Here is a 26,866-nt window from a genome sequence, read left to right on the forward strand (position 1 = left end):
GTGTAGACACAAAGACCAATTTCAAATGGGGGAACTGGCAGAGAACCTGCAACTGTCTAATCTCTAAATATACGCCACTGCAGACAGCTGGCCCCGCTGAATGATCCAGGTATTATTCTTTTTAGGGTCAAAGTTAACTCAAAATCAAGCAGAGTGTGAGCAGCATGTGTTCTCTTTAGTCGGAAACATATTTTTTTACTACAGGCACGTCAGCTGGATTGAAACTTGGCTGAAAGGCAGAGGGATTACAAGATAAAAGACAGTTTGCACCGTTCTGTTTTCAGCAATAAAACTCAAGCACTTATCTGCTTTCTTCTCTGGATGGAAAAATATTAAAAAAAAACATGTATTACATACATATGAATAATTTATTTTAAAAAGTCTAGAAAATACAAACCGTAGAGTTACACTGACAAAAAAATGTTCAAACACATCCAGTCATAACATTTGCACTCTCGCATTGCAACAGTTAATCAGTATTAAGAACAAAACAAATATGTTCTCATATTCTCAACATCCACACGTAGAAATTGAGCCGTTGTGCGCTGCAGATGATATACGTATATATATATATATATATATATATGTAGGTCAGAGGTCAGATTTACTCTGAAATGGTCCCTGCTCTTTCAATTCTCTCTTATTGTCATTTAAACACTGAAATTCTGAGAAAATGTATTTTAAAAAACAGCATAATAATAATAATAAATAATCACAGAAAGATTCAGTGTTTTGCCGAACGAGCCGATACATTTTTTTCAATCAACATATACAGCAGTATAGACTTTATTCTAGATAAATACCCTTTCCCGTGCCACACACGCTTGACGTTTGGCACTTTTAATATCTTTAACAAAACCATAAAAAGTTATAATAAATTACTTTCGGCATTATTGAAAAATAAGATAAATTACATTCATTTAATCGGCATCATGAGAGGAAAGTCAGCTGTAATAAATAAAGAAACAGTTTTTTAAAATCGAATCTATCATGTGATTGGTTGAAAGGTCCTGTGTTCCACTAAACTGTGAGACAGGTTTCTGAGTTCAGCTGCAGAGTGAACCTGCTTGTATCCCAGCAGAGCCAGAGTGTCATTGCACAGATTCTGCACAGTCCTCACGATGTCAAAGCCCAGACGAAGCCTCCAGGTCTCTGCTGTCGCTCTGGAGTCTCTGGTGGTGGAGTACCTGTAGTTCCATTCTGAAGGGGACGACACATTACTGTTGGTGTTCTTTGCAATCCACATCCGCACCCTGTCCTCCATATCAAGCCCCACAAACCGGTAGATCTCAGTGACCTTGTCCTTTGGATTGAACGCCAGGTCCTCATACCGCACCAGCAGGTAGCGTCCCCGCAGCCATGCCGGCCTTTGCAGGCCTGTTTCTGCAGAGGCCGCCATGTCTTTGCAGGTACTGGTGATCTGTGTCAAGTCCACATATCGAGGCTGCCGTCCAGTTGCGTTCCATATTTTCCAAGCGCGGAATTGATCTGAGAAGGCCATCATGCGTGAGGCAAGGATGGCTCTGGGGTCTCGCACCAGGTGCACAATCTTCAGGTCCAGACGTGGATCCTCTGTCAAGGTGCGCAGGTCCCCCACCTCGGGGACCCGCACAGTCTTGATGGCTACGTGTTCCCTTGACAGACATGACATAGAGGCTAGGGTGAGGTTCAGGGCCCCACACTTCTTGGGACACCAGGTTTCATCAGGCGTAGCAGAGGCCGCCACATCACCTCCATCGAAGCACACGGGAGGGGAACAGAGTGCGTGACTGGAGCTTCGGCGGAAGAAGGAGCTTGTGACGTGGTCCTGGGGCTCCGGACGGATGTAATTCTCCATGAAGTGAAGGTCACAGGTGTACAGATTGAGGAGGAGATCTCTGTATGCTCCCAGTAGGGCCCGGCGGTCCAGGGTGCGACGCAGCCTGCTGCTGGAGTTGGTGAATGCCTGCTGGACGTGGTAGAGAGGTTCAAATACATAGAAGATCCCTGGGTGCTGGTTGAGGAGTTGCCCGGTGAAGGAGGAGCCGCTGCGCGTGGTGGCAAACAGCAGGATGTGCTTCCGAGGCGAATCGACGGGCATCCAGCCGTCATCGCACAAAGCTTTCCACCTGGAGTCTAGAAGGAAGAAACAACCAAGTCAGTCGCTTTACATGTTTAACTCATATTATGTGATACTGAAGTCAGTTGCATCATGTAGTCCTACAACAAGCCTATTAACAACACATAGCACAACTCGGTTTACCTTTTTCCTAGAGCCAGGTTCTGATAAAAAAAGAGTTATTTCACTTATTCCAGAAGAGTTACTTCAGCTCATAAAAGCGAAGGTGTCGGTTTTCATCATAATTCAGTCCAGGAGAAAGTCAACGACTGAATCAAGCCGATAAAGCTTAAATAATTTAGAGGGTAAACATGCCTGAGTAAGTTGCTTGTCTGCCGGTGGTTACCGAAGGGGCTTATGAAATGGCGGATCTCTAAATATAGTGCAAATAGCTAACGTGTAATTACTGCTGATGAGGAGTTGATTGCAAAGGGGATGCTACTTTCAAACACAGGAGCTGCATCTACAGCTGCACTATGAGAGGGGATTAATGGAGATAAATTGGAGGATAATTGTAAAACGAATCACACATATTTCATTTCTCTATCCTCCCCACTTGTAGGGAATTCCCTCGTTTAATGATCTGCTTTCCTTTTTCTTCATTTTCAGTCACAGTTTTAATTCTGGCTCTTCACTGAATCTCTTTGCGTGTGAGGCTTTCTGGGAACATTTTACTAATATTACCAATCAAGTGTGTGTCGATGCTGCACAACCGAGTTTTGTAACACAACACATGCATGCAACATAAACAACATACACACTTGCAATACATATGAGCTTATACGCCAACAGCCATACAGACGTTTTGGTCTCCTGTAGCGAGGCAGGACAGTATGTGGGACAATCTTGACTGGCTATTGAGGCATACCTCTATGGTGTCTGGTCTGGCAGCGGTAGGTCCCCTGACAGGGCCCAGACAGAGAGTCCCTCAGGGTGCGGATGGCTGTGTACTGGACCCCAAGAGACGCACACACCAGCAGCAGCACCGTCTTCCAGGAACACTCCATCCTGCCCCCACCTCTGGCTCTACATCCTTCACGCTGACGCCGACAGGGAGGCACAGAGACATACACAATGAGATTTCATTTGAATGCCTTTTTTTTCAGCTTCATGCATGTGCAGCTAGCTCCCACTCCTTTACGCCTGCAGCCCTCCACTGATGGCCAATGAGCAGCTCTTGCTGGAGCAGTTAGGATTCTTGCTCAAGGGCACTCAAACAGGAGAAGGTAAAGCATGTTAACTTTTCCATTTAAGATGTCCCTTGCCAGTTTAGAATGTGAACGCGTGTCCTACTAATTGTGTAACAGTGTTTTCTAGTGTGGTTGCTGATAGTTATATGAAAACATCTACAACACTCTCATGTCTATACTTAGCTTAGCTTAGCATAAAGACGGAAATGGAGTAAATAGTTAGTCTGGCTCTTTCCAACGGTGACAAAATCATCCCTTTAAAGCTCACTTAATAAAATGTTATAGCATGTTGATTAGTGAGCTTTAGAGGTCTTGGTAGACACATTTTGCTACCTTCAGACTGCCAAGATAGCTGTTTTCCTCGGTTTCCAGTCTTTATGCTAAGCTAAGCTAACCTGCTGGTTGTAGCTTCATATTAGCAAGTAAGTGAATAAGAGTGAATCAGAGAGATTTACCAAAATGTAAAAAAGAATCATTTGAGAGCACATATGTCTGTGTTTCATAAAAAATGCAGAATGGAGGAGAGCTTGCTCTTTCTCGCTCTCCAAGTGGAGTTAACAGACCGCACCTTTTAGCATTTCTATCAGATGAAGCCTAGCCGCTTTGGATAAACGGGTTCAGGATTTGTTCCCTAAAGGATCCACAGATTTGTTCTGCAGAAAAACACGACACAAAGGTCAGACCTCTACTGCGAAATGTTAGCAGTAATGTCACAACAGTTCCACTATTCAAGATAGCCTACCCTGCGCACAGTTGCATAATTGCATTTCATTTTTGCTTTCCTCTCGTCTGGGTAATTAAGCCTCTGAGCCCAACAGAGAGCTACATAGGCTACCCAGATAAATATAGCTGTCTTCACATAGATGAGTGAAGAAGTTCCCTTTGTACACTTCCGAGTTTTTTGCCACTGGGCATGAAAGAGCAAAGGGAGATGTGATTTTCCAAATGGATTTAGAAAAAAAAAAAAGGTGCTGCCATCCATTTGTCCCTTCGCACCAGACTGATGGTAGGTAATCACACCAGATCCCGGGGTGCAAAGTGTGTCTCCATCACTCACCGAGGCAATCATCATCAAAACCAAAGGTATATAGATGTCATATTACTGACAAAAATAACTATCGCCTTCCTGTTTGCTTCTTCTCACCCTTTTTCTGTCACTCTGTCTCTCTCCAGTCGGTCTCTTGTTCATTAATGATGTTTATGTGTCCCTGGCAGACTCATATCCTCAGGAATGTATCACACTGAGCTCAGATCGGCTTTTGATGTTCCATTAATCACAAACAGCGCAAAACCAAAGACATTTACTCTGTGGGTGAGGGGAAAAGAAATCGGGTTGACATCATGAGCCATTCTGTTTGAATACGACAAAAAAAACAGCAATCACAGAATCAACCCATCAGGGGGAAAAACTTTGTTAGCTGCAGACAGAATCACAGAGTTGGGGATGCTGTACTGTTTGTCTCTTTTTCCGGAACAATTTTAAAGCTGCACGTTGTGTTTGTGCGTTTGTTGAAAGACAGAAAAAATGGGTGAAAAAAGCAGAGAAATACAAGCATGAATGACTGCAGATAATGAAAAACTTTGACCAAGCTTCTTACCATCTCTGACACTTGAGAAAAGAGGGGGAAAAAATCTGTCAATTTGACAGTCCTGCCATCCATACCCAACATGCACTGCACAGCTGGCTGACCAAGGCAAATCATATGATTCCTCAGCGACAGGTTTTGTTTTCCTTTCCAGTCGTGATCGGGGCTCAGTGCCTCCTCTGCTACACACCCTGCTGCCCTCTAGAGAATGAGGACAGATGCTTCAATGGATTAAAGCAATTTGATTTGCAAGTCCTCTTTTCTCCCTGGCTTATAACTCCTCCCGTACCGAGGCTCGTACCAGGAACAATAGACACTCTGTCAACAGCTGGAAAGGGACTACGAACTTCAGATGGTCCGTGCTTTTGTTTCCCCCAAACAATAATAGTGCTTACAGGGGATAAAAGCATCGGGGACAGGATCAACCAAAGATTACACCGTGCGGCGTGCGCTGCTCTGGCGGGTTTGAGTTGTAAATTCAGCAGCAGTTGCAGCTGCTAAGTTAACATAGCTAGCAGCAAAGGTGTGTGGAGGTAATGATATTTGGGCATGGTGGAGGAAAGGCAATTGCCTCTGTGGAAAATAAAGGCAACAAATGAGGTTAGAAGCTAGTGATGAGGTTGGGACTGAGGGATTTGGGATGCAAGTGATTGAGGGATGTGACAGTGCCAAAGATTTTTCTATTAAGACACCTCTGTGTGTTCACAGATCTTCTGAGTGAGGCGGTTTATTGGCAACGATCAATCCTGGGAAACACAGAGGGTTGAGCAACAGTATAACGCCAAGAGGAGCTTCAAATCTCCACTTAGTCTTTTCCCCTCTGTTCTCCATCTATCTACCTTTTCCCTTTCTCTTTCTGTCTCTAAACCAACAACTATAGACACACGTATACATGCAGAGTGCCACAGGCGGAGAGCAGAGCAGAGCCGCTGCAGCGTGCAGAGGAGCTAGATCTGACTCCGGGCTACAGAGGAGCTCCTGTGATGGAGGAGAGGAGATGAATCTTGTCCTACATGATTCCTCCAGCACACACACAGACTGAATAAAGGCACTACACAGAAGGAAGAGCAGTACAAACAGTGGGCTGTTTGAGTGTTAAATGAATCATAACGAAGAAAATAATGGAGTTAAGTGAAGATGAAATTAATTAGTAGCAAAAGAGACCTGCAATTTGATCTCACCCTGTCACTTACATCGACACAGTAACCAGTGAGCATTTTACCGCTGAAAAGACGTTCAAAATTGGTTTAAAAGTTAAAGTTTTTTCACGTACTATTAGAAGACATTGATTAAACGTTCACGTTTAGACCATATTTCACCGGGATTTGCAATAGAGATTTTTTTCACTGAGTAAATAATAGTATTTCGTCATTTTAGAGGCTTACTAAGAAACCACATCCACATTTCTCAGTTGAAAGCTAATATTGCAAATCCTGGTGAAATATGGTCTTCAAAAAGTCGTTGGAAAAATGTTGGGAAAAAATCTAAATGACTAATTAGTATGTGTTTAAGTGATTAAGGAATGTTATACATTTAACAAAAGCTCATGTCCTCTGTAAGTGTTTAAGGCCTGTGTCTTTCTGGGACATGTTGTGGAATATTTCTTATGACTAGTCGGGAGAAGAAAGTTGAGGTTTTCTATCAATATAAAGTAAAACAGAGTTTTGATGAACGATCAAGGTTTGTAAAGTCAATTTATTTGCTTGCAAGCAAAGAGAACAGTCTCACAGACACATCGCAGTCATCTGGGAGAGTGCTCTACCTACACTCAGAATGCATGGACATTTATACTCAGACAGCTTCCTGTTATCTGCTTAGCTAACAAGAATACACAAAGAACACAACAAAAGGCAGGTCATCCTTCGAGCCTTAGTATATCATTTAAGACAGTCAGGAAGATGCTTTTATCTCCTGTTTACAAATCCCTTTTGTTCACAGTTTGCCTTACACTAATCAGTTTAAACTCACAGCAGATGCTTCCTTTGAAGTCACTGTGACATCGTAAAAATGACCATTTGCAGAGACAGAACAGACATTCTTTACCCTCACCCATCTTATCTGCATGCAAAGGTTTACGCCCTTACAACTTCAGATAACGCGTCACAAATGACTTCAAAAGTATTTAAAACAGAGGATCTCTGTTAATCAAGGTCTCTCTGTGTCTCTGTCTTACGAAGAGTAAACAAACAGTGCACAATGATAACAGATAACAAGACACCTGGATACTAAACTAATTAAAGTCATCTACTGAAACTACAGTTTGGTGTCTGCTCTTTTAGGACTTACATTCCTTAAACCTTCACATGAGACTATGACATATTTTCCCATTACAGACACCAGGCGTCTTCAGCAGCTGTTTTGTCTATCAGGTCTCCGCTGTCTCCTAAGAAGAATACTTAGTTATGCAGAGCTGATTTGCAACCATGACTTCCGGATTTCCATAAAAGTGATCTTTGTACTAGAACGAATTGTTAAAGTGTCCAGATACGTAGACTACGCTGTATGAAGGCAATTCGTGTGTGTTATCCTTTGTGACGTATATTACCCTGTGCCAGTACACTGTTGTTTACTCCGTAGAGGCTCAGAGACAGACCTCTGAGCAGCCTTGATGTGCATTCTGTATGTGAATCAACTCTGTCTCCTTCTTGCAAGAATAAATGTCCTGTGATTAATGATTTTTACATCGGCCTCGAGTGAATTTTTCTAACAAAAAAACTTTCAATTTTGAACGTCTTTTTAACCATAACTGTTTTAAACGTCTTATAAACCTAAAAATGCTCACAGTGAAATAGCAATTAAATAGGTAGTCATAGTAACACATCAACAACTTCCACGTACAGGACAAAGAAGACCAAGAGACAAAGGCAACAATTCATTTGTATTTATTAAGCAGCAATATAAATACAATATCAACAATGTTCTTTAAATTCAACTACGATGAAATTGAAAATACACGATTGATGAACGAAATCTTCCGCTACTTCTTTAAATGTCGTCGTCACAGAGGCAGGTTTCAGATGGCCATCTGCAAAAGAAACAAGTGTTAGAAAAAAGATGTTCACTTTTGAACTTTTGACGTCTTTTCACCGCTGACCACAGTCGTTTATTAAACGTCCTTTCAACGGAAAGATGCTAACTGGGATATTACACAGTATAATATTTTATATTGTTTGTATATTGCTGCATGCCAAACAATGTTTTGACCGTCTTCTTGTTTACGCATCACTTTGTTTTACTCACTTCCTCCCCATTCAAACTGTGTACAGCCCCGTTCGTTTTCTGTCGTGTATTTCATGTAAAATGGCCTAAAAACTAAATTTTATAACGTTGGGGCAACAGCCCATAAAGACAGTCTCCAACATTAACTAGACATGTTTATGTTTACTGTGGGTCCATGCTGCAGTATGCTATAGGCTAACATGCTAATACTGAAAGCTAACATACTATCGCTTCAATCTAGCAGCCTCACCTTCATCGTTAGCAGCATAAAATGATACTAATGGGGCTAATTTCGCTTTGCATAGTTGAAATAAAGTAGTTAAAATACTTACAAAGTATGGCGTTAGCGTGAAGCCTCATGTTTATTCCGTCAGCTCGTTCACTTCGCTCTTCAAGTTCAGTGCCGAGTTTCCAGACCAGTGCAACTTTCAAAGTTGAAGCACTCTGAGCCAAAGCGCCAAAGCCAAAGCGTGTTCCAGCAGTAAACACACTCTCATTACGATGTCCTGGGAGCATCTTGTTGCCAGCATACATCTATAGTTCCATATTTATGACATTTTCTATGAAACATTCAAGTCATATCTTTGTGTAGACCACAGACTTCAGTGTAATATGACTTTCGAGAACATTTTTGTGTTCACAGAAGCCAATATCGTCTCTCTTTCAACCTACAACTGAACAAACCATCAACATTTTTTAAACGTTGGTGTTTTGTGACACCTTGATGTTGTAACCACATTTTAGCCGGTTGAAAAAACGGTGAAAATAGGTCTTAGACGTTCAGACCGAATATCAACCAGTATTAACCTAGAAATCCATTAAAATCCCGGTTGGTGCATAACAGTGATGGAGAGCAAACCTTTGCATCTGGAAATAGTGAAAATATATTTTCAATGATTTATACCAATATTTCAAGATTTGAATACATGTATTCAAATCTTTAGCGGCTAAATATCACTTAAAAAAAACTGTAGCATTCTTTGATTAATGTGAGAAGAATGAAACACATTTCGCCCGTGTGGAGCAGCAGCATAGCAAAGCCGATAAAGTAAGACCAGGTCAAAACTCATCAACTGCTGACACACTTTAAGTCGCTGTGTGGAGTGATCATAAATACTGCTTTTACTCCTCATATTATCACTATCATGATACTCTTTGTCCGATTAGAGCATCTTGTTAGTTAGATAACAGTTCGTCTGCACCTCGCTGCGCGTAAAATGCAACAACAGATTTAAAAAAAACGTTGCCTTACCATAGACGCACTCGATCAGATGCAGAAGGACTTCTACGTCCGGTTCCGTCCTGTGCGCTGCATTTGGAAAATTGTGTGCATATATATATATATGTGTGTGTGTATGTGTGTGTGTGTGGGTCGAGCGCTGCCGCCGGTGTGTCCAGAGCCAAAGTGGATTCAGAGCTCGAGATGCGCCATGGTCGGAGAGCGGCTATAGGCAGAGCGAGGATGCGTGTCTCACCCCTCCAGAGACCACACCGACTACTGGAGCTGAGTCTCTAGATTGGATGCAAGATTGCCTCGCCGTGCATTACGCTTTGATGCCGTCGGGTACGTGTCATTGCGTCTTGGAAATGCATCTTATCTTAACAGGCAGTAAATAGAAGCAACATAGTGACTCGCAGAAAAAATTAAATAAATAAAAATAAGCTGCATATTTTGCCATCGTGATTTAATTAGTTTTGCTGGTGTATGAGGACCAGACATTTCCCATATTACACTGAGGCAGGTTTCATCAGCTCCAGCCCGGCATCAAACAATAATTTCCTACCATGAGTGTCATTCCTCCCTCTCTGTCACTGTCAAGCTCTCTACAGGGTTTCTCACTACACACACACACACACACACACACACACACACACACACACACACACACACACACTTCTCCCATGAGGTAACAGTGGCACAATGACCTCTATTTTTCCTCATTCCAGTGAGGATGACTGCTATCATCAGATGTGCGCCCCCCCACCCACACACACACACACACACACACACACTCTGCTGCAGACGCTGCCAGTGTGAAGGGATAGGTGTCATATCATTGCCCCCGGTGGGTTACTGAGGGGTCAGACTTGGCCTTTGACAGCTCCATTACTCCTGGGAATGGGGGTCGATTCTGTTTGCGCTCTTTCACATTTATCTCCCGCTGTGGCAGAGTCACGCTGGCTAAAGTGTGTCTTTACTGTGATGTGCAGACAGATTGGTGAAATAATGTTGCTGTCGTTGCTGCATCTCAGTTCTCACTTGTGTCTTTTCTGCTGTTGGATGATTTAAGCCTTAAAAACCTTTTATCAGTGGGGGATTAGCTGTTCCAACTGTTTTGTCCTCTGCATCTCACCTGTGTTTAAACCTTTCAGGCAGTACATACACCAAAACAAAGGCAGGGGGAAATTATCTCAGAAATAAGAACTGGAGGGCGGGAAGTCTACCTACGCGGATACAGAATAGGCTTTTTCTGGCGATACAGGGCTGAAGGCACATCACTAGCCAAAGGTCTTCCTGTACGAGCACACACAAAGTACGACAAGCTGCCAAGAACGCCCAGTGAGTGATGCAAGAGTGTGCCGTCCTCCGCACCTCTCAGCGCTGATCCCTCGCTCTGCCTGCCTACGGCATCGATTCCCCGGCTCCGAGCAGCCGAACGCCCCCTCACCTTCTTGGTGAGATTTGAAGCAGGCAATAAGAAAAAGTTGAAATTTCTGTGAGCGAAAACGGAATCCTCAGTGGGCCTCCCTGTTTAGCTAAACATACCCATTGCTCCTTCAGCACGCACACATGCAAAGAGCATAAAATCCGATGCACATTAGAGATTTGGAGTGCCCTTCATTTTCCTTTTCCAGAACTATCAAGCTCTCAACAGATGCCTCGCCAATCTGCACTCTTTCTTCCCGATATCTCTGTGATCCACCCCATATCTGATATTTAACATGACAGCAGTCTTTCATCATAAAGCGGATGGAAATGCAGCTGAAATCTCTCTACTGTTCAGGGTAACCTTGTCTCCTTTAGCTCACTGACTGCTTTTCTATATCTGGGCTTGCTTGGCAACTTCCACTTTCTTTTAAAGATGCGATCCGTCAGTCAGATTATCTGTCGATCAGCTTGTCAAAAGGCAAAGCAGGTCTCACAAAAGTTAAACATTTTGCCTGTGGAAGGAAAGCAAGTGTTTCTATGCGCTTCGTCTCATTTTAGGGAGCCCTTTACTCAGACCTCTTTCACCACAAGTGCAATAAGTGAACAAATCTCATTTCACCTATAAGTATAGAGACAGCTAAATTTATTTCAGCAAACAACAGGGCACACTTTCTCTATTTCCACTGGCATTGCACTGGCAAGATCGGAGAGCTTCTGCAGAGGTTTTGTGACTTGGACGGTAACAACACCATGCAGACGTTCAATTATTTCGTTCAAAGGAAGAGTTTGACATTTTGGGAATGTGCTTACTCGCTTTCTTGCTGAGAGTTAGATGAAAATATCGATACCATGGTATGTATGGCTACAGCCAGACTTGAAACAGGAGGAAACACTTAACCACCACTTCTACAGGTGTGTTTGGTTCAGTCAGAAAGCAATGCAAACTTTTGCCTTGTGTCGTTTGTGCAAATTTGACTGCTGGACCGTTTGTGAACTAAATGTTTATTCTTCCTAAACATCCAATACACCAACTGTAGAGATGTAGAGAAGCTGCCAAGTATGTGTGTGTGTGTGTTTGCATTCATCTCAGCCTCTGACTGAACTTAGAACTCAACAGAAGCTTTGGTTCTTTCAGCTACTTACCTCCAATATTTCTATCCTTTCATTTACGAAATAGCGGGCAAATTGATTTGATATCTAGTGATTTGGATACTTCTTCGATGTGAGCAGTAACTTCATGGAATTGCCATTGATTACCTGGCAACATTACCAATCGTGAAACAGTGAAATTCTGTTTTTACACTTTGATTTTCGTACAGATTAATAAACAAATGTGATATAATGGAGCTCAGTGGTTACCCATGTTTTTAGTTGTAATGCTGGCCAGCATGTTAACTTTGCTTAGCACAAAGAGTGAAAGACTGAAAACAAGCAAGCTTTGCTTTGTGTAAAAAAGTGACACGTCTTTGTTTCAAGAGGGCGTTATGTGTTATGTGTTTTTCCATCTTTATGCTAAGCTAGCAGGCTGTAGCTTCATATTTTCTGGAAAGGTGATATCGATGTTCTTCTCCAACACTGCCAGAAATAAAATGTTTATTTCTCAAAATTGAGTTGATAGATATACTGAGTGGGTTTCTTATTACATAACACAATTTCTGCTCCCAGACACTGAGAAGGCCCATGTTTGTAATCAGGCTTTCCCCCCTTTTGACATCTCTTGACCGCTAATGGGAGGTCATGACTGAATTCAATGATGCTGACCCCAATCAGACTTAGTGTCTGAGTCTGTTTGATTGCTTGTTATCCTTAAGCCCACAGAACTCCTGACTGGGCTCGCCTCAGCTCAGTGTTCAGTAAGCCATTTATGGAGAAGAAGATCATCTGGCATCAAGTTGTTTCGCCCGTAGACAATCCCATCGCTGGCTGTTTTCTATGAAATCTCCAAATCACAGAAGGAGCGAACCATCTTTATAAACTGAAGCTTTCAACTAACATTTACCCAGCCGTGGTGTTCCCGCCCTGCTAGCCAATTTTGCAAGGCTTCATTTAGTAAATTTAGGCAGGACGGGTTGCAAGTCGAGGTGCCGTGCTGCCGGCAGACTGAGAGAAATCCGTTGAGTGACACAGAGGATGATGAGAGGAAGGAAGAATGTGGGACATGAGGGATGAGAGAGGCAGAGAGAGAGAGAGAGAGACTTCAGCGGAGAGGAGGAAGAGCAGGAGGGGGAACGAGACAGTTTACACACGCCATCTGCGCATCAAAGGTGTGGCTGTGCTGGCTTGCCTTCACGATGCTCGTCTGTGTGATTGTTTTTGAGAGATCTCTTGAATATAGATGGTCTCATTTTCACTCCCCCCGCAATTCTTTTTATTTCATCTGCACATGAGCGAGCAAGTCGTCTCTGCAGTTGTGTTGTCGAACCCTGCTGTGTGCAACAACAACAAACAAAAAAAATCTGCTTCCAAGCAAAGACTTGTAATTATCTGCCGTATGCATGCGGGTATAGCTCAACACCATGTAATGAAATTAAAACTTTTTTCCTTTCTTTAAAGTTTTCTCCTGGCACCCATCAAGACATTCACAGACAACTCTTTTACTTCTGACATGCCAGAGGAGCCAATTACATGACTAGGATTTTTCTAGTCTAGCTCCCTTTGCTTGCAAGAAGACTCAAAATGTTCCCTTATGATGCTTCACACCGACACATGCAAAGGTATATAAACTAATTGTCGCTTGTAAACATCTCACAATGAGCACAATCATGGCAGGGCGATTACAAAAACGGAATGATTACCTCTGATGCACCTTCTACGCTCCAACAGTTTCATCACGCAGGTGAGTTGAAGTTTTACAATTTGACAGAGAGCCAGCATCACAGCATCACAGCATCACAGCCCCACGGCCACTCGTTTTTTAAGTTATAGACTTCAAATCAAATCTACTGAAAGCCTTTGAGACTTCCAGAGGGAAGTCAGTTTTATTGAGAGCGTTTGATTGGTCCTGGTCTCGCTTGGATTGCACCTCTGAAAGAAACAGACATAAATTTCTGCATGGCTGCAATCCAACCAGACACCTCCGCATGTCTGGGTAGCGAGCAGGCCGCTATTACGAAAGAAAAGCCCCAAGTGGCTCGTCTCCCTCCTGCCTCTAACATCACTTTTTTTTTTTTTTTTTTTGCTACCCAAAGGCTTCACACTGCAACCATTTAGTCTCCCAGCATTTTTGCTGTGAAACCAGCCCATCAGCAGTGCTCTCTGGTGCATAATTGGTGCCATTAGCACAACACATCACACACTTTCAGACACTGTGGCAGGACAGAGGCAATAGCAAGGTGCCCTGCTTTCTCCCTCTTTCTCCTCTCTCTCTCTCTCTCTCTCTCTCTCTCTCTCTCTCTCTCTCTCTCTCTCTCTCTCTCTCTCTCTCCCGCTCTCTATCCCACCAACTGTTTCACACTCGCAGGGCTCACAGACATCACATTTGTGGGAGTAATGGGCCTGGCAAATTACAGCAGATCGGGCCTCCGCAGGCTCAAATCGGCAGCGACCAGGGAGCACCGTGCAGCCGTGCTGATTCTACAGAACATGGCCTTCTGATCGGACAGAAAGAGGTGCCCTGGGAAGGGGGGCAGGGGGAGCCATGGAGCTATCAAGTTAACATCTGCCGGCTGTGATTTTGATTGTTGCATCCGTGTGAAAAATGGAGTGTGTACATGTGTGTGTGTTTGAGAGAAAACTTCAGATAATCTTGAAATTTGGAGTCTAGTCACACGTCTCGGCGTGTTTTGCAAAAGTTGTACGAGCCCAAATGAACACAAGAGACTCTGAGTAACACGTTTTTGAAACACAATTTCCTGGCTGATTTAATTGATTATTTTTCTAACTTTGGTTCTGCCCTGCCACTGCAATAGCTCACAGTTTGCTTATGCTCGAACACACATGCAGCACAGACAGAGGCAGACATGCAGCTGAAACCTGCCCTCCCACACACACACACAGATGGTCTGAGAGATGCCTCGACAATTAAGCCGATCCATTTAAAGTCTCTCACTGTAACAAGCCGAAGGAAGCCGGCTGCTGGATCTTGCTGTTCTCTGAGGCGTGCTGATTCCTCGGCGCTCTGTTGGGCCTCCCGGGGCACCTTCCTGTGTGACCGAGCCCTTTCTTAATTACACCTGAGAGCACCGAGCAGCTGCTCCTCTTTCACATCTGTGTTTCCATCAATCAAACCTGTGAAGGGGCGTATGGAAAGCAAACTGGCAAATATGGAAGACACTCTCTCTTCCTCCTTCTCTCTATTCAGTCATCTGATTCGTCCGTGCTTCTCAAGATTTTTTTATCGAGTTGTCAGCAACACTTTGACAACTCTGACTGCTTTTTTCCTCTGCAGCAAACATTGCTCCCCTTGTTCTGTGCATATCCACGATCATGGATGTCGTAATAAAGTTATTTTTGAAAACAAAGCATGACCTTGTGGACTGGATTTCTAAATGACTCCTTTTACTTATAGCTGACGTGGTTCATTCACGGCTCAATTTGACACTTTTCATAAAATGAGTTGATTTGATTTGATGTATTTTTAACACTTGTGTTATTTATAGCTCTTTTTAGAAATGATACCGAAAGAACAGCTATTATCATAAACAGGTAAACAATTGATTTTGGATACCCCAAAATGTTCATCTGTTTACTGCAGGTGCAGCATCAGATATTGGCCCAACATCAAATTAAGAACGAGGACGGAATAAGATTCAGTGTTTTGTATATACCAGCTGAGTAAATATTTCAAAACAGAAACCATATTTCTTCTTTGGATGTATTGGCACTGCTGTGGATCATAAATATGTATCAGGGCTCCAAAAGGTGAAGTGTGTAGGAGTCATGCAATCTGGCATCTGAAAATATAGCTGAAAACACAACATCTCCAGATTATGTTGCAAGATGGAAAAGCTTCAAGAGCACATCGGTGCCGCTTTGCATCACCAACCATCACAACAGAAACATTGGTTTTAGCTCATCAATTTTGCAGCTTGTTGCTGCCTCACTGGTTGCATTTTGGGTATGGAAAAGTGCAGACTGTAATTTGACCCCTGCAAGTCCATGTGGGACTAAAATATTATTATTATTAAATATTATTCATTTTTTGCCAAGAGTTAGATGAGAAGATTGATGTTTGAGAGTATTGATTCTCTCATTTAACTCTCAGCTAAGGCGAATTAGCAAAATTCCCATAACGTCCAAATATTCCTTTAATGCACTTGACTATTTGCTGAGGTAGTGGGACATTACATGTCCAAATGGATCAAATTGTTAATGTTATTTTCATATTTTTCCCTTCCAGTGAGATAACCGCTCCCTTCAGACGGAATAAAAACAGTGAAATTGATGCTTTAACTATTCAAATTGATATATATGTTTGTCTGTGTAAAGGTTGAAAAAAAGACATCTTTATGACATTATTACGTCATAAAAATACATTACTTAATGTTCAATAAATAAAAGCCTTATGGCTTTAAAATATATATTAATATAATATGTAAATAGAAAACAAAATCAAAGTTGTTCACTTCTGTCATGATTTCCTGGACAAGTTTCTAAACGTACATGATACATTTTACACTAGGCGTACTCTAGTGTGACGTTAGAGGGCGCAGCACCCTTTAGTGGAGCTTGTTGTAAAGTGTGGTCAGGTTGTGAGAGGAGAACAGGAGCCTTTCTAGGCCCCGATGTTATCAACAACTGGAGGGAGAGCACACGTGTTTCATTGGCCGTGCCCCAGGTAGACCCCTGAGAGGAGCTCAGGGGTCTACCTTCTGCAGCTAAACAACCTGCGACTCCTGCATATTAACTCTGAACACTTTATTGATTCGATGGATAATCGCAGTCGAATGAGACGAGCATTTGCTCTCTCAGTTTGGAAGTTCTTTTAAACTGACCAAATCAGATTACATACTGAAGATGAAACTTTTTCCAGATCCTTCTTTGAAAGTTTTATTCAAATTCACGACACGCTGGCATTGTTAAAATATAAAATACAAATATAAAATATAAGCGGGACATCCCACTGTATATAATCATGTATAATAAAATGCACGGTTGAATCAATATGAACAAAGTCAGCCAGTCAATAACACATACAATCACTTTATATACTGTATCCTATTTTATGTTTGGCAAACATAAACTGCAATATTGGATCAATATTGATATTCGCTCTGCAGCAGTGCGCTGCTTAACTTACTCAGTACTCGGGAACCACAGCAGATATTGATTCAATATCTGCTGTGTGTTGTATAAGATAACTTAAGGTGAATTTTGATTAAAGATAGGAGAACTCGTACAAAAGAAATATAAGATACTTAAACATGTTCATGTCTTTGTTTGTTCTTCTTGCTTTTCAAGAACACATCGCAGCCTTTTGGAACAGTCGTGGTGACAGCTTGAGTTTGTTCCTGTGAATCTGAAAAAAAACAAAAAACGTTTCAAACACATTTTATGGTAATTTCACAATTACCCCTGATAAGTAAGATTGTTTGAACGTAGAAAAAGTGTGGAACATGTTTAGTTTGCTGGTAATCGCTTGTTGAAAAAACCTATTTTGCATTATAGACATCATGACAGTCATAGTCAATCACTCCTCCTCGGCCAAATGATTGAGTTTCTTCTTTAAAGCTGCACCGATGACTATCTTTATAATAACAATGAATCAATTAATTCAACATTGGACTCCGAGTCATTACTGGACTCTGCAGTTCATCCTGCTCTACGAAGCATTTCCGCATCGTTTTAACTCACCTCAGCGTTAATGTTTTGGTTCACTGTTTGTTCACTATTTCACTGCGTGAATACTGGACTTACTGTACATTCTTTAGGTCAGAAGTCTTCAACAGGGGTTCCGCGACCCCTAGGGGGTCCGCGGAGGTACTGCAGGGGGTCCGCGAAATTTTTGGTTGATTTCTTTTTAATTTTTTTTTTTTTTTCAAACATGAATCTGTCCATTATTTTAATAGTTCAGTATTGTATGCATGATAACAGGTGTGTTTATGCATGGCAGTGGCACTAATAGGCCATCACTCATTTTTCGTTTCCACATTTATGTTTACAATGAAAACGTCAATTTGAATAGCTTGTATGCATGATTATCATGCAATTGACAGACAATATTGATATTGGCATTGGTATCAGCTGACAATGATGTTTATAAATGGCAGTGGCACGGCCTCCCTACTCACTGTACCTTGCACATGTTTAAAATAAAAACATGAATATATGAACCTGTGTATTTGAATAGCTTAGTATTGAATGCACAATAATAATGTATGTTTATACATGGCACTAGGCCCAGTTTAATACAAAACACAATTTTATACAATATATATAGTCGGGGGTCCCTGCTCCATCTCTCTATCAGCTTGGGGGTCCTTGGCCTAAAAAACGTTGAAGACCCCTGCTTTAGGTGACAGGAAACATGACTCTCTTACTGCGTTTATGCTGGGATGTGTAAATACGATAGGCAACTGTTTGTTGACACGCCATGTTCCATTTACAAGGTGATAGATAGTATGTGGATGTTGTGATTACAGGTTGTTTTTGCTGCCCCCAAAATGAAAATATATAAATTCATCCAACTTTAAGATCAATTAAAATAATCGTAATAGCCTAAATATAGTGTGCGTATAAGAAAGAAAACATGTTCAGTTATATAGATACTAACAAACATTACTGAAAAAAAGTCAGCCTGCAGTTATTACTTTAATGAACAGGGCAGTAATAGTGTTACAGTGAAATTACTTTCTGTTTAGATTCTTTTGACACTAGAGCTTTTGGTACTTTTCGTTCGTTACACTCTCCCTTATTGGCACCAAAAAATCTGTTGACAGGAAAGCAGCCTGACTGGTTTTTAGTCACCGTTTAATGTCACAACAGCCATACCACGTTGTCAGACCATCAGATAAGTTAGAAACACAGTATTCTTTTTCCTTTCAGACTGTGCTGGCTATACCGAAAGACATTGTGACAGCATTGACATTTTCTTCTTTTTACATACAGAACAAGTTGATATTTTCAGTCAGCAGACAAAATGGAGTTTTAAAAGAAGAAATTGCATTCATCAGATTATAAATCCAGTATATGTCATTAGTTTCTAAAGAGAGGAGGAAGGCAGCATCAGCATGAAACTGAAAGTATAGTACGACTCTTTCACAATCACCAACTGCTGTTTTATGGACAAATTTAAAGGCACAATTAATGTCCGTTGGATGTAAAATTCCTTCGGGATACTTTACAAAAGCTGTAAACCCCGATGTTCATCATTCTGAGTTAAACCCTCAGTATACTGAGGGTTTACAAGGATCCATGCTAATTGCTGTGTCTCTGTTCGCTGTGGCCTTTGCTCTCCTCTTTATTACAATCACTGCCACAATCCCTCCAACCACCAGCAGCCCCAACAGTGCTGCCGCGCCCACGGCATAGGCAGTAACATTAGAGGCTACAGATGGATTGGCTCTGGGGTCAGTTTCATTACTCCTTAAATTGGTCTCCTGTTTATAGATGCACCTGTATGTGTCAACCCAGAACAGGCTATCTTCATCTTCCCCACTACCTTCATCATCATATTCGTATTTGTAATCATCATATCCATCCAGGAACTCGTGTTCTTCTAAAACAACACACCAGTACACTCCTTGATCTTTCGCCTCCAGGTGGGAGATTGTCAGCAAGGAGCCATTCTCGGACAGAGACAGTCTGCCCCTCAGATTCTCCGGGATGGGAACAGTCTCGTCCTTTGAGTCGAGGATAAGTTCATCTTCGCCTGATGGTTCTCGGTGGTGCCATTGCACACTTTGGGAAGCATCTTTGTCAACGTCACACTCTAGCAGGGCGCTCCCGCCTTCAACAACAACTTTTTCTTGGGATTCCTTTCGGGGGCAAAGAACCAGCAAGTACTGCACTTCAAGCGAGGAGGAGATGCATGAATAGTCCCCACTAAATTCATCAGAGACAGCAGGAATTACCAATGAGAAGTCTTCCGATTTGTCACCCAATGATATGTACATCTCCACGCTGCTACCATTGACTTTCCCCAGTGGTGTGTCCCATTGCTGGTTGTTACCATCAGAGGGACATTGTAATACCACTTTGTCCCCATCTGAGGCAAAAATGTCCCTGCTCTTACTACGGTCTGGTGGGTGCATGCTTTGGAAACTGAGACAATTCTTACCTCTGCTCACGAGACAGATAAAATGCTCGTTATTCTTTAACTCGCTACTGTTGAGCAAGAGCAACGCCCCGTTGTCTCTGACCTCCACGACACCCTGTAGCTCCTCCACCAGAGGATCCAGCGACACACTGCTATCCAGGAAGAGTGTGGGCCTATACAACGGAAACACCTCGCGGTACCAGCGCACAGAGGTTCCCTCCAAACCAATGGAAGTGTTGTTGCACAGAAGCTCAACCCCTCCATCTCCTTTCTTCACAGGGATCTCTTCAGATACCACTTCCTTATTGCACACAGAGAGCTGCTGTGTGTGCTGGCTGACTAGTTCCTGGTTCTGCCAGCATTCCCTCCTATAAATCCCTGAGTCCTTGTGTGTGAGGTGACTGATCTGGAGCCCGAGCAGGTACTGCTGTTTGTTGATGTGGATGCGACTCTGGAGGTCCGCAGGAGGTGTAACGGACGTGGCCGAGGAGTTGCCAAGCAGCTGGTCCCCCTCCGGTGCACATCTATAAACAACAATATAATCCACTCTAAAACAATACCCCAACTCGATAACGGTGCCCTCTGCTCTGAACACGGGCTCAGCCTCCTCACTGTAGACCTGGTGGAGGAGGAGGGGAAGCAGTAACTCCAGAAACCTGATGGAGGTCATGTTGCCTGCCTGTCCCTGGCCATGTGTTTGTTACACTCTGGAAGGTGTGCTTTGGTTTGTCCCTTTTAGGTCCACCTCCTGTATCAGTTTCCTCCTCCACATTCTTCCGCAGACTTACACACAAACACGCTCTAAGCGTCAGAGTGACAGACGTGGGAACACCCACACACCCACACCCACCCACACACACGCACGCACGCACGCACGCACACGCACACGCACACGCACACACACACACACACACACGAGAGAGGTGGAAGTCATTAAAGTCTTTCAATTGTAACAAGTCTAAGACAACCAATGAAGCTAAACAAAATCCAAGTGACAGAACCTGAAAATAAAAAGTTATGCTCCTGGTTGTACATGAACTGTTGATGGACAGGTTTTCACTCAGGTGTGTCCAGTCACCATGCAAGGTCGCTGTTAAGAGGGAGTGTTTATGTGCGCATGTGTTATCAACAAACATTTGCGAATGCTTGCAGTGTGTGTTTTCTTTATCATCATGCTCCTATTCAGTGAGCCTACTATCTGAACTAAATCTAGAAGTATCGGGTAATCTATCTGGCTGTTATTGTGTTTTTTTCCTCGGCACTGTGAGGAAACACAAAGGATTCATTCAGTCTTGTGCTGTTTATCAGCTGGAAGGAGCTGCGGGTCCAATCAGATCAAAATACCCTCAAATCAAACTATGTGTAGGAATGTAGTGCTAGTGGCATCGTAATGTTGCACTTTGCATCATTATGTGATGTTTTCAGATTGTAACTGTCGGGGGAGTGTAATCTGTTGATACTAAACATCTCCGCTTGTTAATTAATAATATATTTAGCTTGCCCCATCTTCTGCCCTATAAGTTAATATGTCACCACAAATCAAATATTGACTTTGATGCCGTGAAGCAACCAGACGCAGCACTCAATCCTTCACTCAATGATTAATGGCTTTTTCCAGCTAAACAATAGGAACAGATAACTTACTACTCAAAAAGATGAATACACTTCTTACTGGCGTTGCATTCAAGTTTAAATATCTCTTGTTCAAAATTGCACAGCCAGGAAATCACAATAAGAAAACACAAAGTTAAACCTTTGGTATACAATGTAAAGCAGCGTTTCTTTTTCTACACTGTGATTGAGTGTGCTCATGACAAAGCAGGCTCTCTATCTCTCTCTTTCGCTTTCTCAGGTTGTAAGTGGGAGGCAGTTTGCTCTCGACAAGCACACTGCCTGGAAAATCCTGTACCTTAGCCACCTTTTCAGAAAGTGGTTCAGGGTGTAGTTTTGGTATCACGATTGCTGTAGAGGAAATATCTGGCCTTCAACGGGTCTGACAGCCTGTACCACATTTTACTTGTGTTGCCTAATGGAAATTTGGAAAAGCTTCTCCGTTCCTCTTCCTCTTCATGCCCTATGACTGTGACTCTGCGCCAACCTTTAATCCAAAACCCCCAATGTTGTGTCTTATTGATGCTATTGTTCTCTGAGTTTGACTGTGCTGTAGCCTGGTTACAGTTGCTTCATTTATTTAAGTGTTGATAAACACAACAGATCAGGGGATTCTGCACACTGCCAGTAATATACAGTATATGCATTTGTTACACCTCAAGTGCTGCTTATGTTTGAAGTTCCTCAATGCTGCAGAAACAACAGGAGTGCTGTAGCAAGACAGGGTTGATGCTGATTGCGTGATTTTACTTAAACCCTCGTCACAAGCGAGGGACATTTTGAACAGGCTGACTGCAAATAGAAGACGAGTGAATGACACTGTTTACTCTGCAGGCCCACATGTTGTTTCATGCCCTCTGTTCACTGTCATGAAAGTCATTTCCCATGAAACACATGCAAAATCAAATCTTTGTCTCTCTTCTGTGTTTGTGATGGTTTAACATAATTTATCTAACTATCAGTGGACTCTGATGACCAGCTCCTGTCAACATATTGGGTATTAAAAAAGAGAGACACACCAACCTGTTTTTTTTTTTCCTTTGAGGCGCATCGTCTGTTTACTAGTACATAAACTAAAATGAACCCAGCTACCCACTCAGCAGCAGCAGCTTCCGTGCTGCTGAGGGAACAGCTTGCAGAGCTGGTGATCAAGCATCATGATTAAGCACCAACTGTGAGAAAACTCTCCGTGTGTTCAGTCCAATTCAGCCCTGTGCTGATTACGCTCATCAGGGCCCCGTATGCTGCAGGGTTTGGAGGTGCACCAACTGCTGTTTGAGTAACGGAGTTTTGCCAGAATTATTTAATTACTGGACATATGGGCTGCAATAAAAGAGCAGAGCTTTGAAAAGAGGAATGAAATGGGGCATTGGGAGCATACAATCAAACACTTTTCTACGCTCTGTGTGATTTTCCTAAAAAAAAAAAAGAAAGAAGTTATTTCAGGGTCACATTTGAATTAATCAGTTCTCAGTTGCGCTGCTTTGCACCACTAGGCACCGCCTCTGCGCGGCGCTGTGGGTGCACAAAACAACAGAGACTAATAGTAGAAGAAGAAGACACCAGTTTCATAACAAAACGTCACATCCTCTGACCGCTGCTGTAGGTAAGTCGCTTTTTTAAACAAAAATGTCGATATATTAGCTGGAATCTGAACATACACACCTCTGTCAACAGTTACCGATACTAACCACTAAGTCAGGAGGTGAAATCACACAATGTCCCGCAATGCTCGTGCCTCTTCTAGCCGCTAACGTTAGTTAACGAGCGAGCTGAACACCTAACACCCAAATACAATACTGGACGTCATTCAAGAAGTCTTTTATTTTGAAATCGTGGACTAAATGCCTTTTTATTTATCCGCGCCAACTCTAGTGAGATGTGAAGATGTAGTCATGTGTTACCTGCTGGTCATTGACTGGGACTGACTTAGCTCCTGCTTCTCCATTTCCCCACATGAAACATCTGGCACCAGCTGTGCAGAATAACAGTTATCTTCTGTGTTATTAAGGCAAAGCTTTGATGAATGGCGTTCATCAACATAGCATACACATCAGGGTAGCCTCTCTGTCAAAGCAGGGGGCTAATAGATAGATAGATAATAGATAGTATATATAGTATGTATATATAGTTATATGCCTGCTTGGTTTGTCACCCACTGCACTTCCTTCTTCTCTCGCTCATTCAGGTGATCTGCATTCGGACTTCGCATCAATGTTGCGTTTGATCGCAACGTCCCTGTGCCTCCGGTGCCAACGTGCCACAGCTCTACCTTTACACCTGAGACCATGTGCAACACTGAGCTCAGCAGAGAACCAGCAGACCGTGGAAGCTCTCTATGATCTCTCTGTGGACATCCAGAAGGTCCGGCAACTAAAGGGCTGGGTTCTGCATCACAGCCCCGCTTATACTAAGGAGGTAGCTGACCTGCTGAAGGACATGGGAGCCTCGGGGTCCATCATTGCCCGGATCCTAGCAGGCCACCCTGAGGCTGTCCTCTGTCACCCAGAGCAGATGCAGGCTCAGAGGGAGCTGTGGATGTCTGTGTGCCCAAAACACAAGGAGCTGGTCGGTATAATTGAGAAATTCCCAGCCTCCTTCTTCACCTCGTCGAGCCACCACGACAACCAGCGGAACAACATCGCCTACTTTCAGAGCTTGAACCTCAACAAGCGGATCATCACCAAGCTGATGGCCAGCGCTCCGCAGAGCTTCAGTCGGCCGGTCGAGCAGAACGAGCTGATGGTGCGCACCCTGCAGCAGGCCTACCAGGACCTTGGGGGTAATGAGGCCAACATGAAGATCTGGCTTCAGAAGCTGCTGAGTCAGAACCCGTTTGTTCTCCTTAAGCCCCCCGAGGTGCTGAGGCAGAACCTGCTGTTTCTGAGAGACAAGGGCTTCAGCACGGCCGAGCTCCTCCGCCTCCTGTCCAAACTCAGGGGCTTTGTCACCGAGCTGAACCCGGACAGCATGCGCCGCACTCTGGCGTACTCCCAGGACACCATGGGCTGCTCCGAGGCAGAGCTGCGGGACATTATCCTCGACTGCCCGGCTGTGCTTTACTACCCCGACATTATTCTGGCTGAGCGCTTCAAGGGCCTCCTCAGCGCCGGGATCAGCATGTCTCAAATCAAAGAGACTCCGACCGTTCTGGAGCTGACCACGCAGATAGTGAACTATCGCATCCAGCGCCTGAGGGTGCACGGCTACGACGTAAGGACAGGTAGCCTGGAGGTCCTAAACGGCACTAAGAAGGACTTTGAGACGAGCTATGGAAAATTACTGTTACGAAGAGAGAGGCCGATTTTCAACCCTGTCGCCCCTTTAAGAGCAGATGTCTGACAGAGGTTGTATGGACTCATGCAAGGGAATTAAGGCTGTGTAAAAGTGTCTTAAGGTGCACTTATTTCAAGCATTACATCTACAAACAGTACAGACTTTTACTGAAGGTGTAAATTGATATTGTAAGAGATGAGAATGGTTATGTAACACCTTCCCAGAGGGATGAAAGGGAGAAAAAAAGCAAAGGCATCTACATATGTCACGCTTTTTGGGGAAGATGTCGTCCCTCACCAAATACAGAATTTATTACAGCTTATTTACAAGTTACCTCATTACAATGACTTCACATGAAACGCTGCATGACATAACTGGGTAAAGGCAGACATGCCGACTGGTCTATCAAATGTATTACAGAGTATAACTGAGGACAAACGAGGCTTTTCAAAGCATTTTATTTACAGCCTGTGCAAAGAGCCTCCGTTTCACACAATGTTCTTGGCAGCACTATTGTTCTCTTCAGGGAGGAAATCTAACTGTGTCTCAGAGTTTTAGTGTTACTTTACGGATGGAGACTCTTTATTAAAGACAATTCACTGCTGAAATGTCATATCACTTCTAATGAATTCACATGCACCCACACCATAGGATAAAAATAACTCCCTCTGCAATATTTATTCAAAAAGCAGTCGAGTTTCAGTTCATTTAATCAAGATAGATTTTCCACTATGTTTGGCTTTATTAAGGTTTTCCTGTCTTATGTGCGTCATATGAAGGTAAAAAGACCGCTTTTGGGTTAGTGCCTACATTTATTTTAACGTAGGCCACAAAATATATATATATATATATATATATATATATATATATATATAATCTTTCTGAGCATTGTCAGACCAACAGACTGCTTTGTAAATTGGTCCCCCGTCTTTTTTCTTGATGTGTCCTAATGTTTCAAAGACAGCAAAAGCCCTCGAAACATGCGTAAGAGTTCCTTTAATGGCAGTGAGCTTCACAGCTAATGTAGCCATGACTTTATGCCTGAAGCTTCCCGCGCTGTCATAATGTGGAGGATGGGGGTCACAACAAAGAGCGAGGACTTGCGTGTCTTGAGGGTGTGTGTGTGTGTGTGTGTGTGTGTGTGGGGCGGGTGTACGTGAACGACTTCCACCGCCCATCTGCTGCCGCCTGCATCACTCAGCATGGCTCTGTAGTCATGGTGATAGCCACTGGGCAGATGATGCGAAAGTGAGTGCATCTGGAAATGAATTCGAGCTCAGCAGATGGATGCTCGACTAGAGTTCATTTTTAAACCATTCACAACATGGAACCCCCGAGGGGCAACAACAGTACCTCGAGTGCTCCGCAGCTTGATGTACTGAAGGTTTCTTATTTTACGCAGAGACATCAGAGACGTTTTCCTAAAATGCATCGTGTTGCAAGGTCTTTCAGCGGTGCAGAGCAATAAATACATGGAGGTAATCAGGATGCATCAATGTGAGGCAGATGAGACGAGGCCTCAGGTGTGTAAATGCAAGTTACCGCTATTACTTACCGGCATGTCCTCTTGTCCTCTGTTGCTGTTTCAACCCGTGCTGTGCTTTTGAATTACACAGACGAGCCAGAGAGGTTAATAAGATGGAGTGTAAATTGTCCCTTTTCATTTCAAACACGACGCTGGTAGATATTAGCCACGCTTAACAAATTGCTTTTATGGGTCATACCTCACCTGAAACAGATGACATCTGCAATTAAAAGGCTATGATTTCCAGCTGAAACCAGAGCTTTGGACGACCGCTGCTGCAGTAAATATTATTATCAAAGGCGACTAATGTAGGAGAAAAAGAAACTTTATTGCATCTGTGTTAATCCACAATATTCAAAGACTTTTCACCACAAAGGAAAACCTAAAGTTACAATATACATTTAAAATCCGTGTTTGGTTTCCCTACATACTCATTTCCAGCCTTAAACACGGCCAATCTGATGTTGTTATGGCTCTGGTGTTTCATCGCTTATATAAACATCAGCACTTGGTCC

At 43.0% G+C, this 26,866-nt stretch overlaps 2 protein-coding genes across 3 annotated transcripts; one reads left to right on the forward strand and one right to left on the reverse strand.

The window, feature by feature from the left end:
- Positions 1-236: 236 nt before the first annotated feature.
- Positions 237-4,015, reverse strand: LOC142947952 (carbohydrate sulfotransferase 1). The gene is made up of 2 exons (XM_076089820.1): positions 2,967-4,015; positions 237-2,115 (listed from the first exon to the last, which is right to left on the reverse strand). Exons 1-2 carry the CDS (start codon positions 3,103-3,105, stop codon positions 989-991), a joined length of 1,266 nt encoding a protein of 421 aa, XP_075945935.1. The 5' UTR covers positions 3,106-4,015; the 3' UTR covers positions 237-988.
- Positions 4,016-23,118: 19,103 nt separating this feature from the next.
- On the forward strand, positions 23,119-25,439 carry mterf2 (mitochondrial transcription termination factor 2). 2 transcript variants are annotated; one of them, XM_076088753.1, is made up of 2 exons: positions 23,119-23,156; positions 23,739-25,439. In XM_076088753.1, the coding sequence occupies exon 2, from the start codon at positions 23,765-23,767 to the stop codon at positions 24,890-24,892; it is 1,128 nt and encodes a 375-aa protein (XP_075944868.1). In that variant the 5' UTR covers positions 23,119-23,156; positions 23,739-23,764; the 3' UTR covers positions 24,893-25,439. The 2 variants fall into 2 exon arrangements, with proteins under 2 accessions (XP_075944868.1, XP_075944870.1); XM_076088755.1 differs by having other exon boundaries at positions 23,134-23,152.
- The last annotated feature ends 1,427 nt before the right edge of the window (positions 25,440-26,866 follow it).

This window comes from Anarhichas minor, unplaced genomic scaffold, assembly GCF_050575085.1.
Source record: "Anarhichas minor isolate MPS153535 unplaced genomic scaffold, ASM5057508v1 ptg000011l, whole genome shotgun sequence".
NCBI classification, from domain to species: domain Eukaryota; kingdom Metazoa; phylum Chordata; class Actinopteri; order Perciformes; family Anarhichadidae; genus Anarhichas; species Anarhichas minor.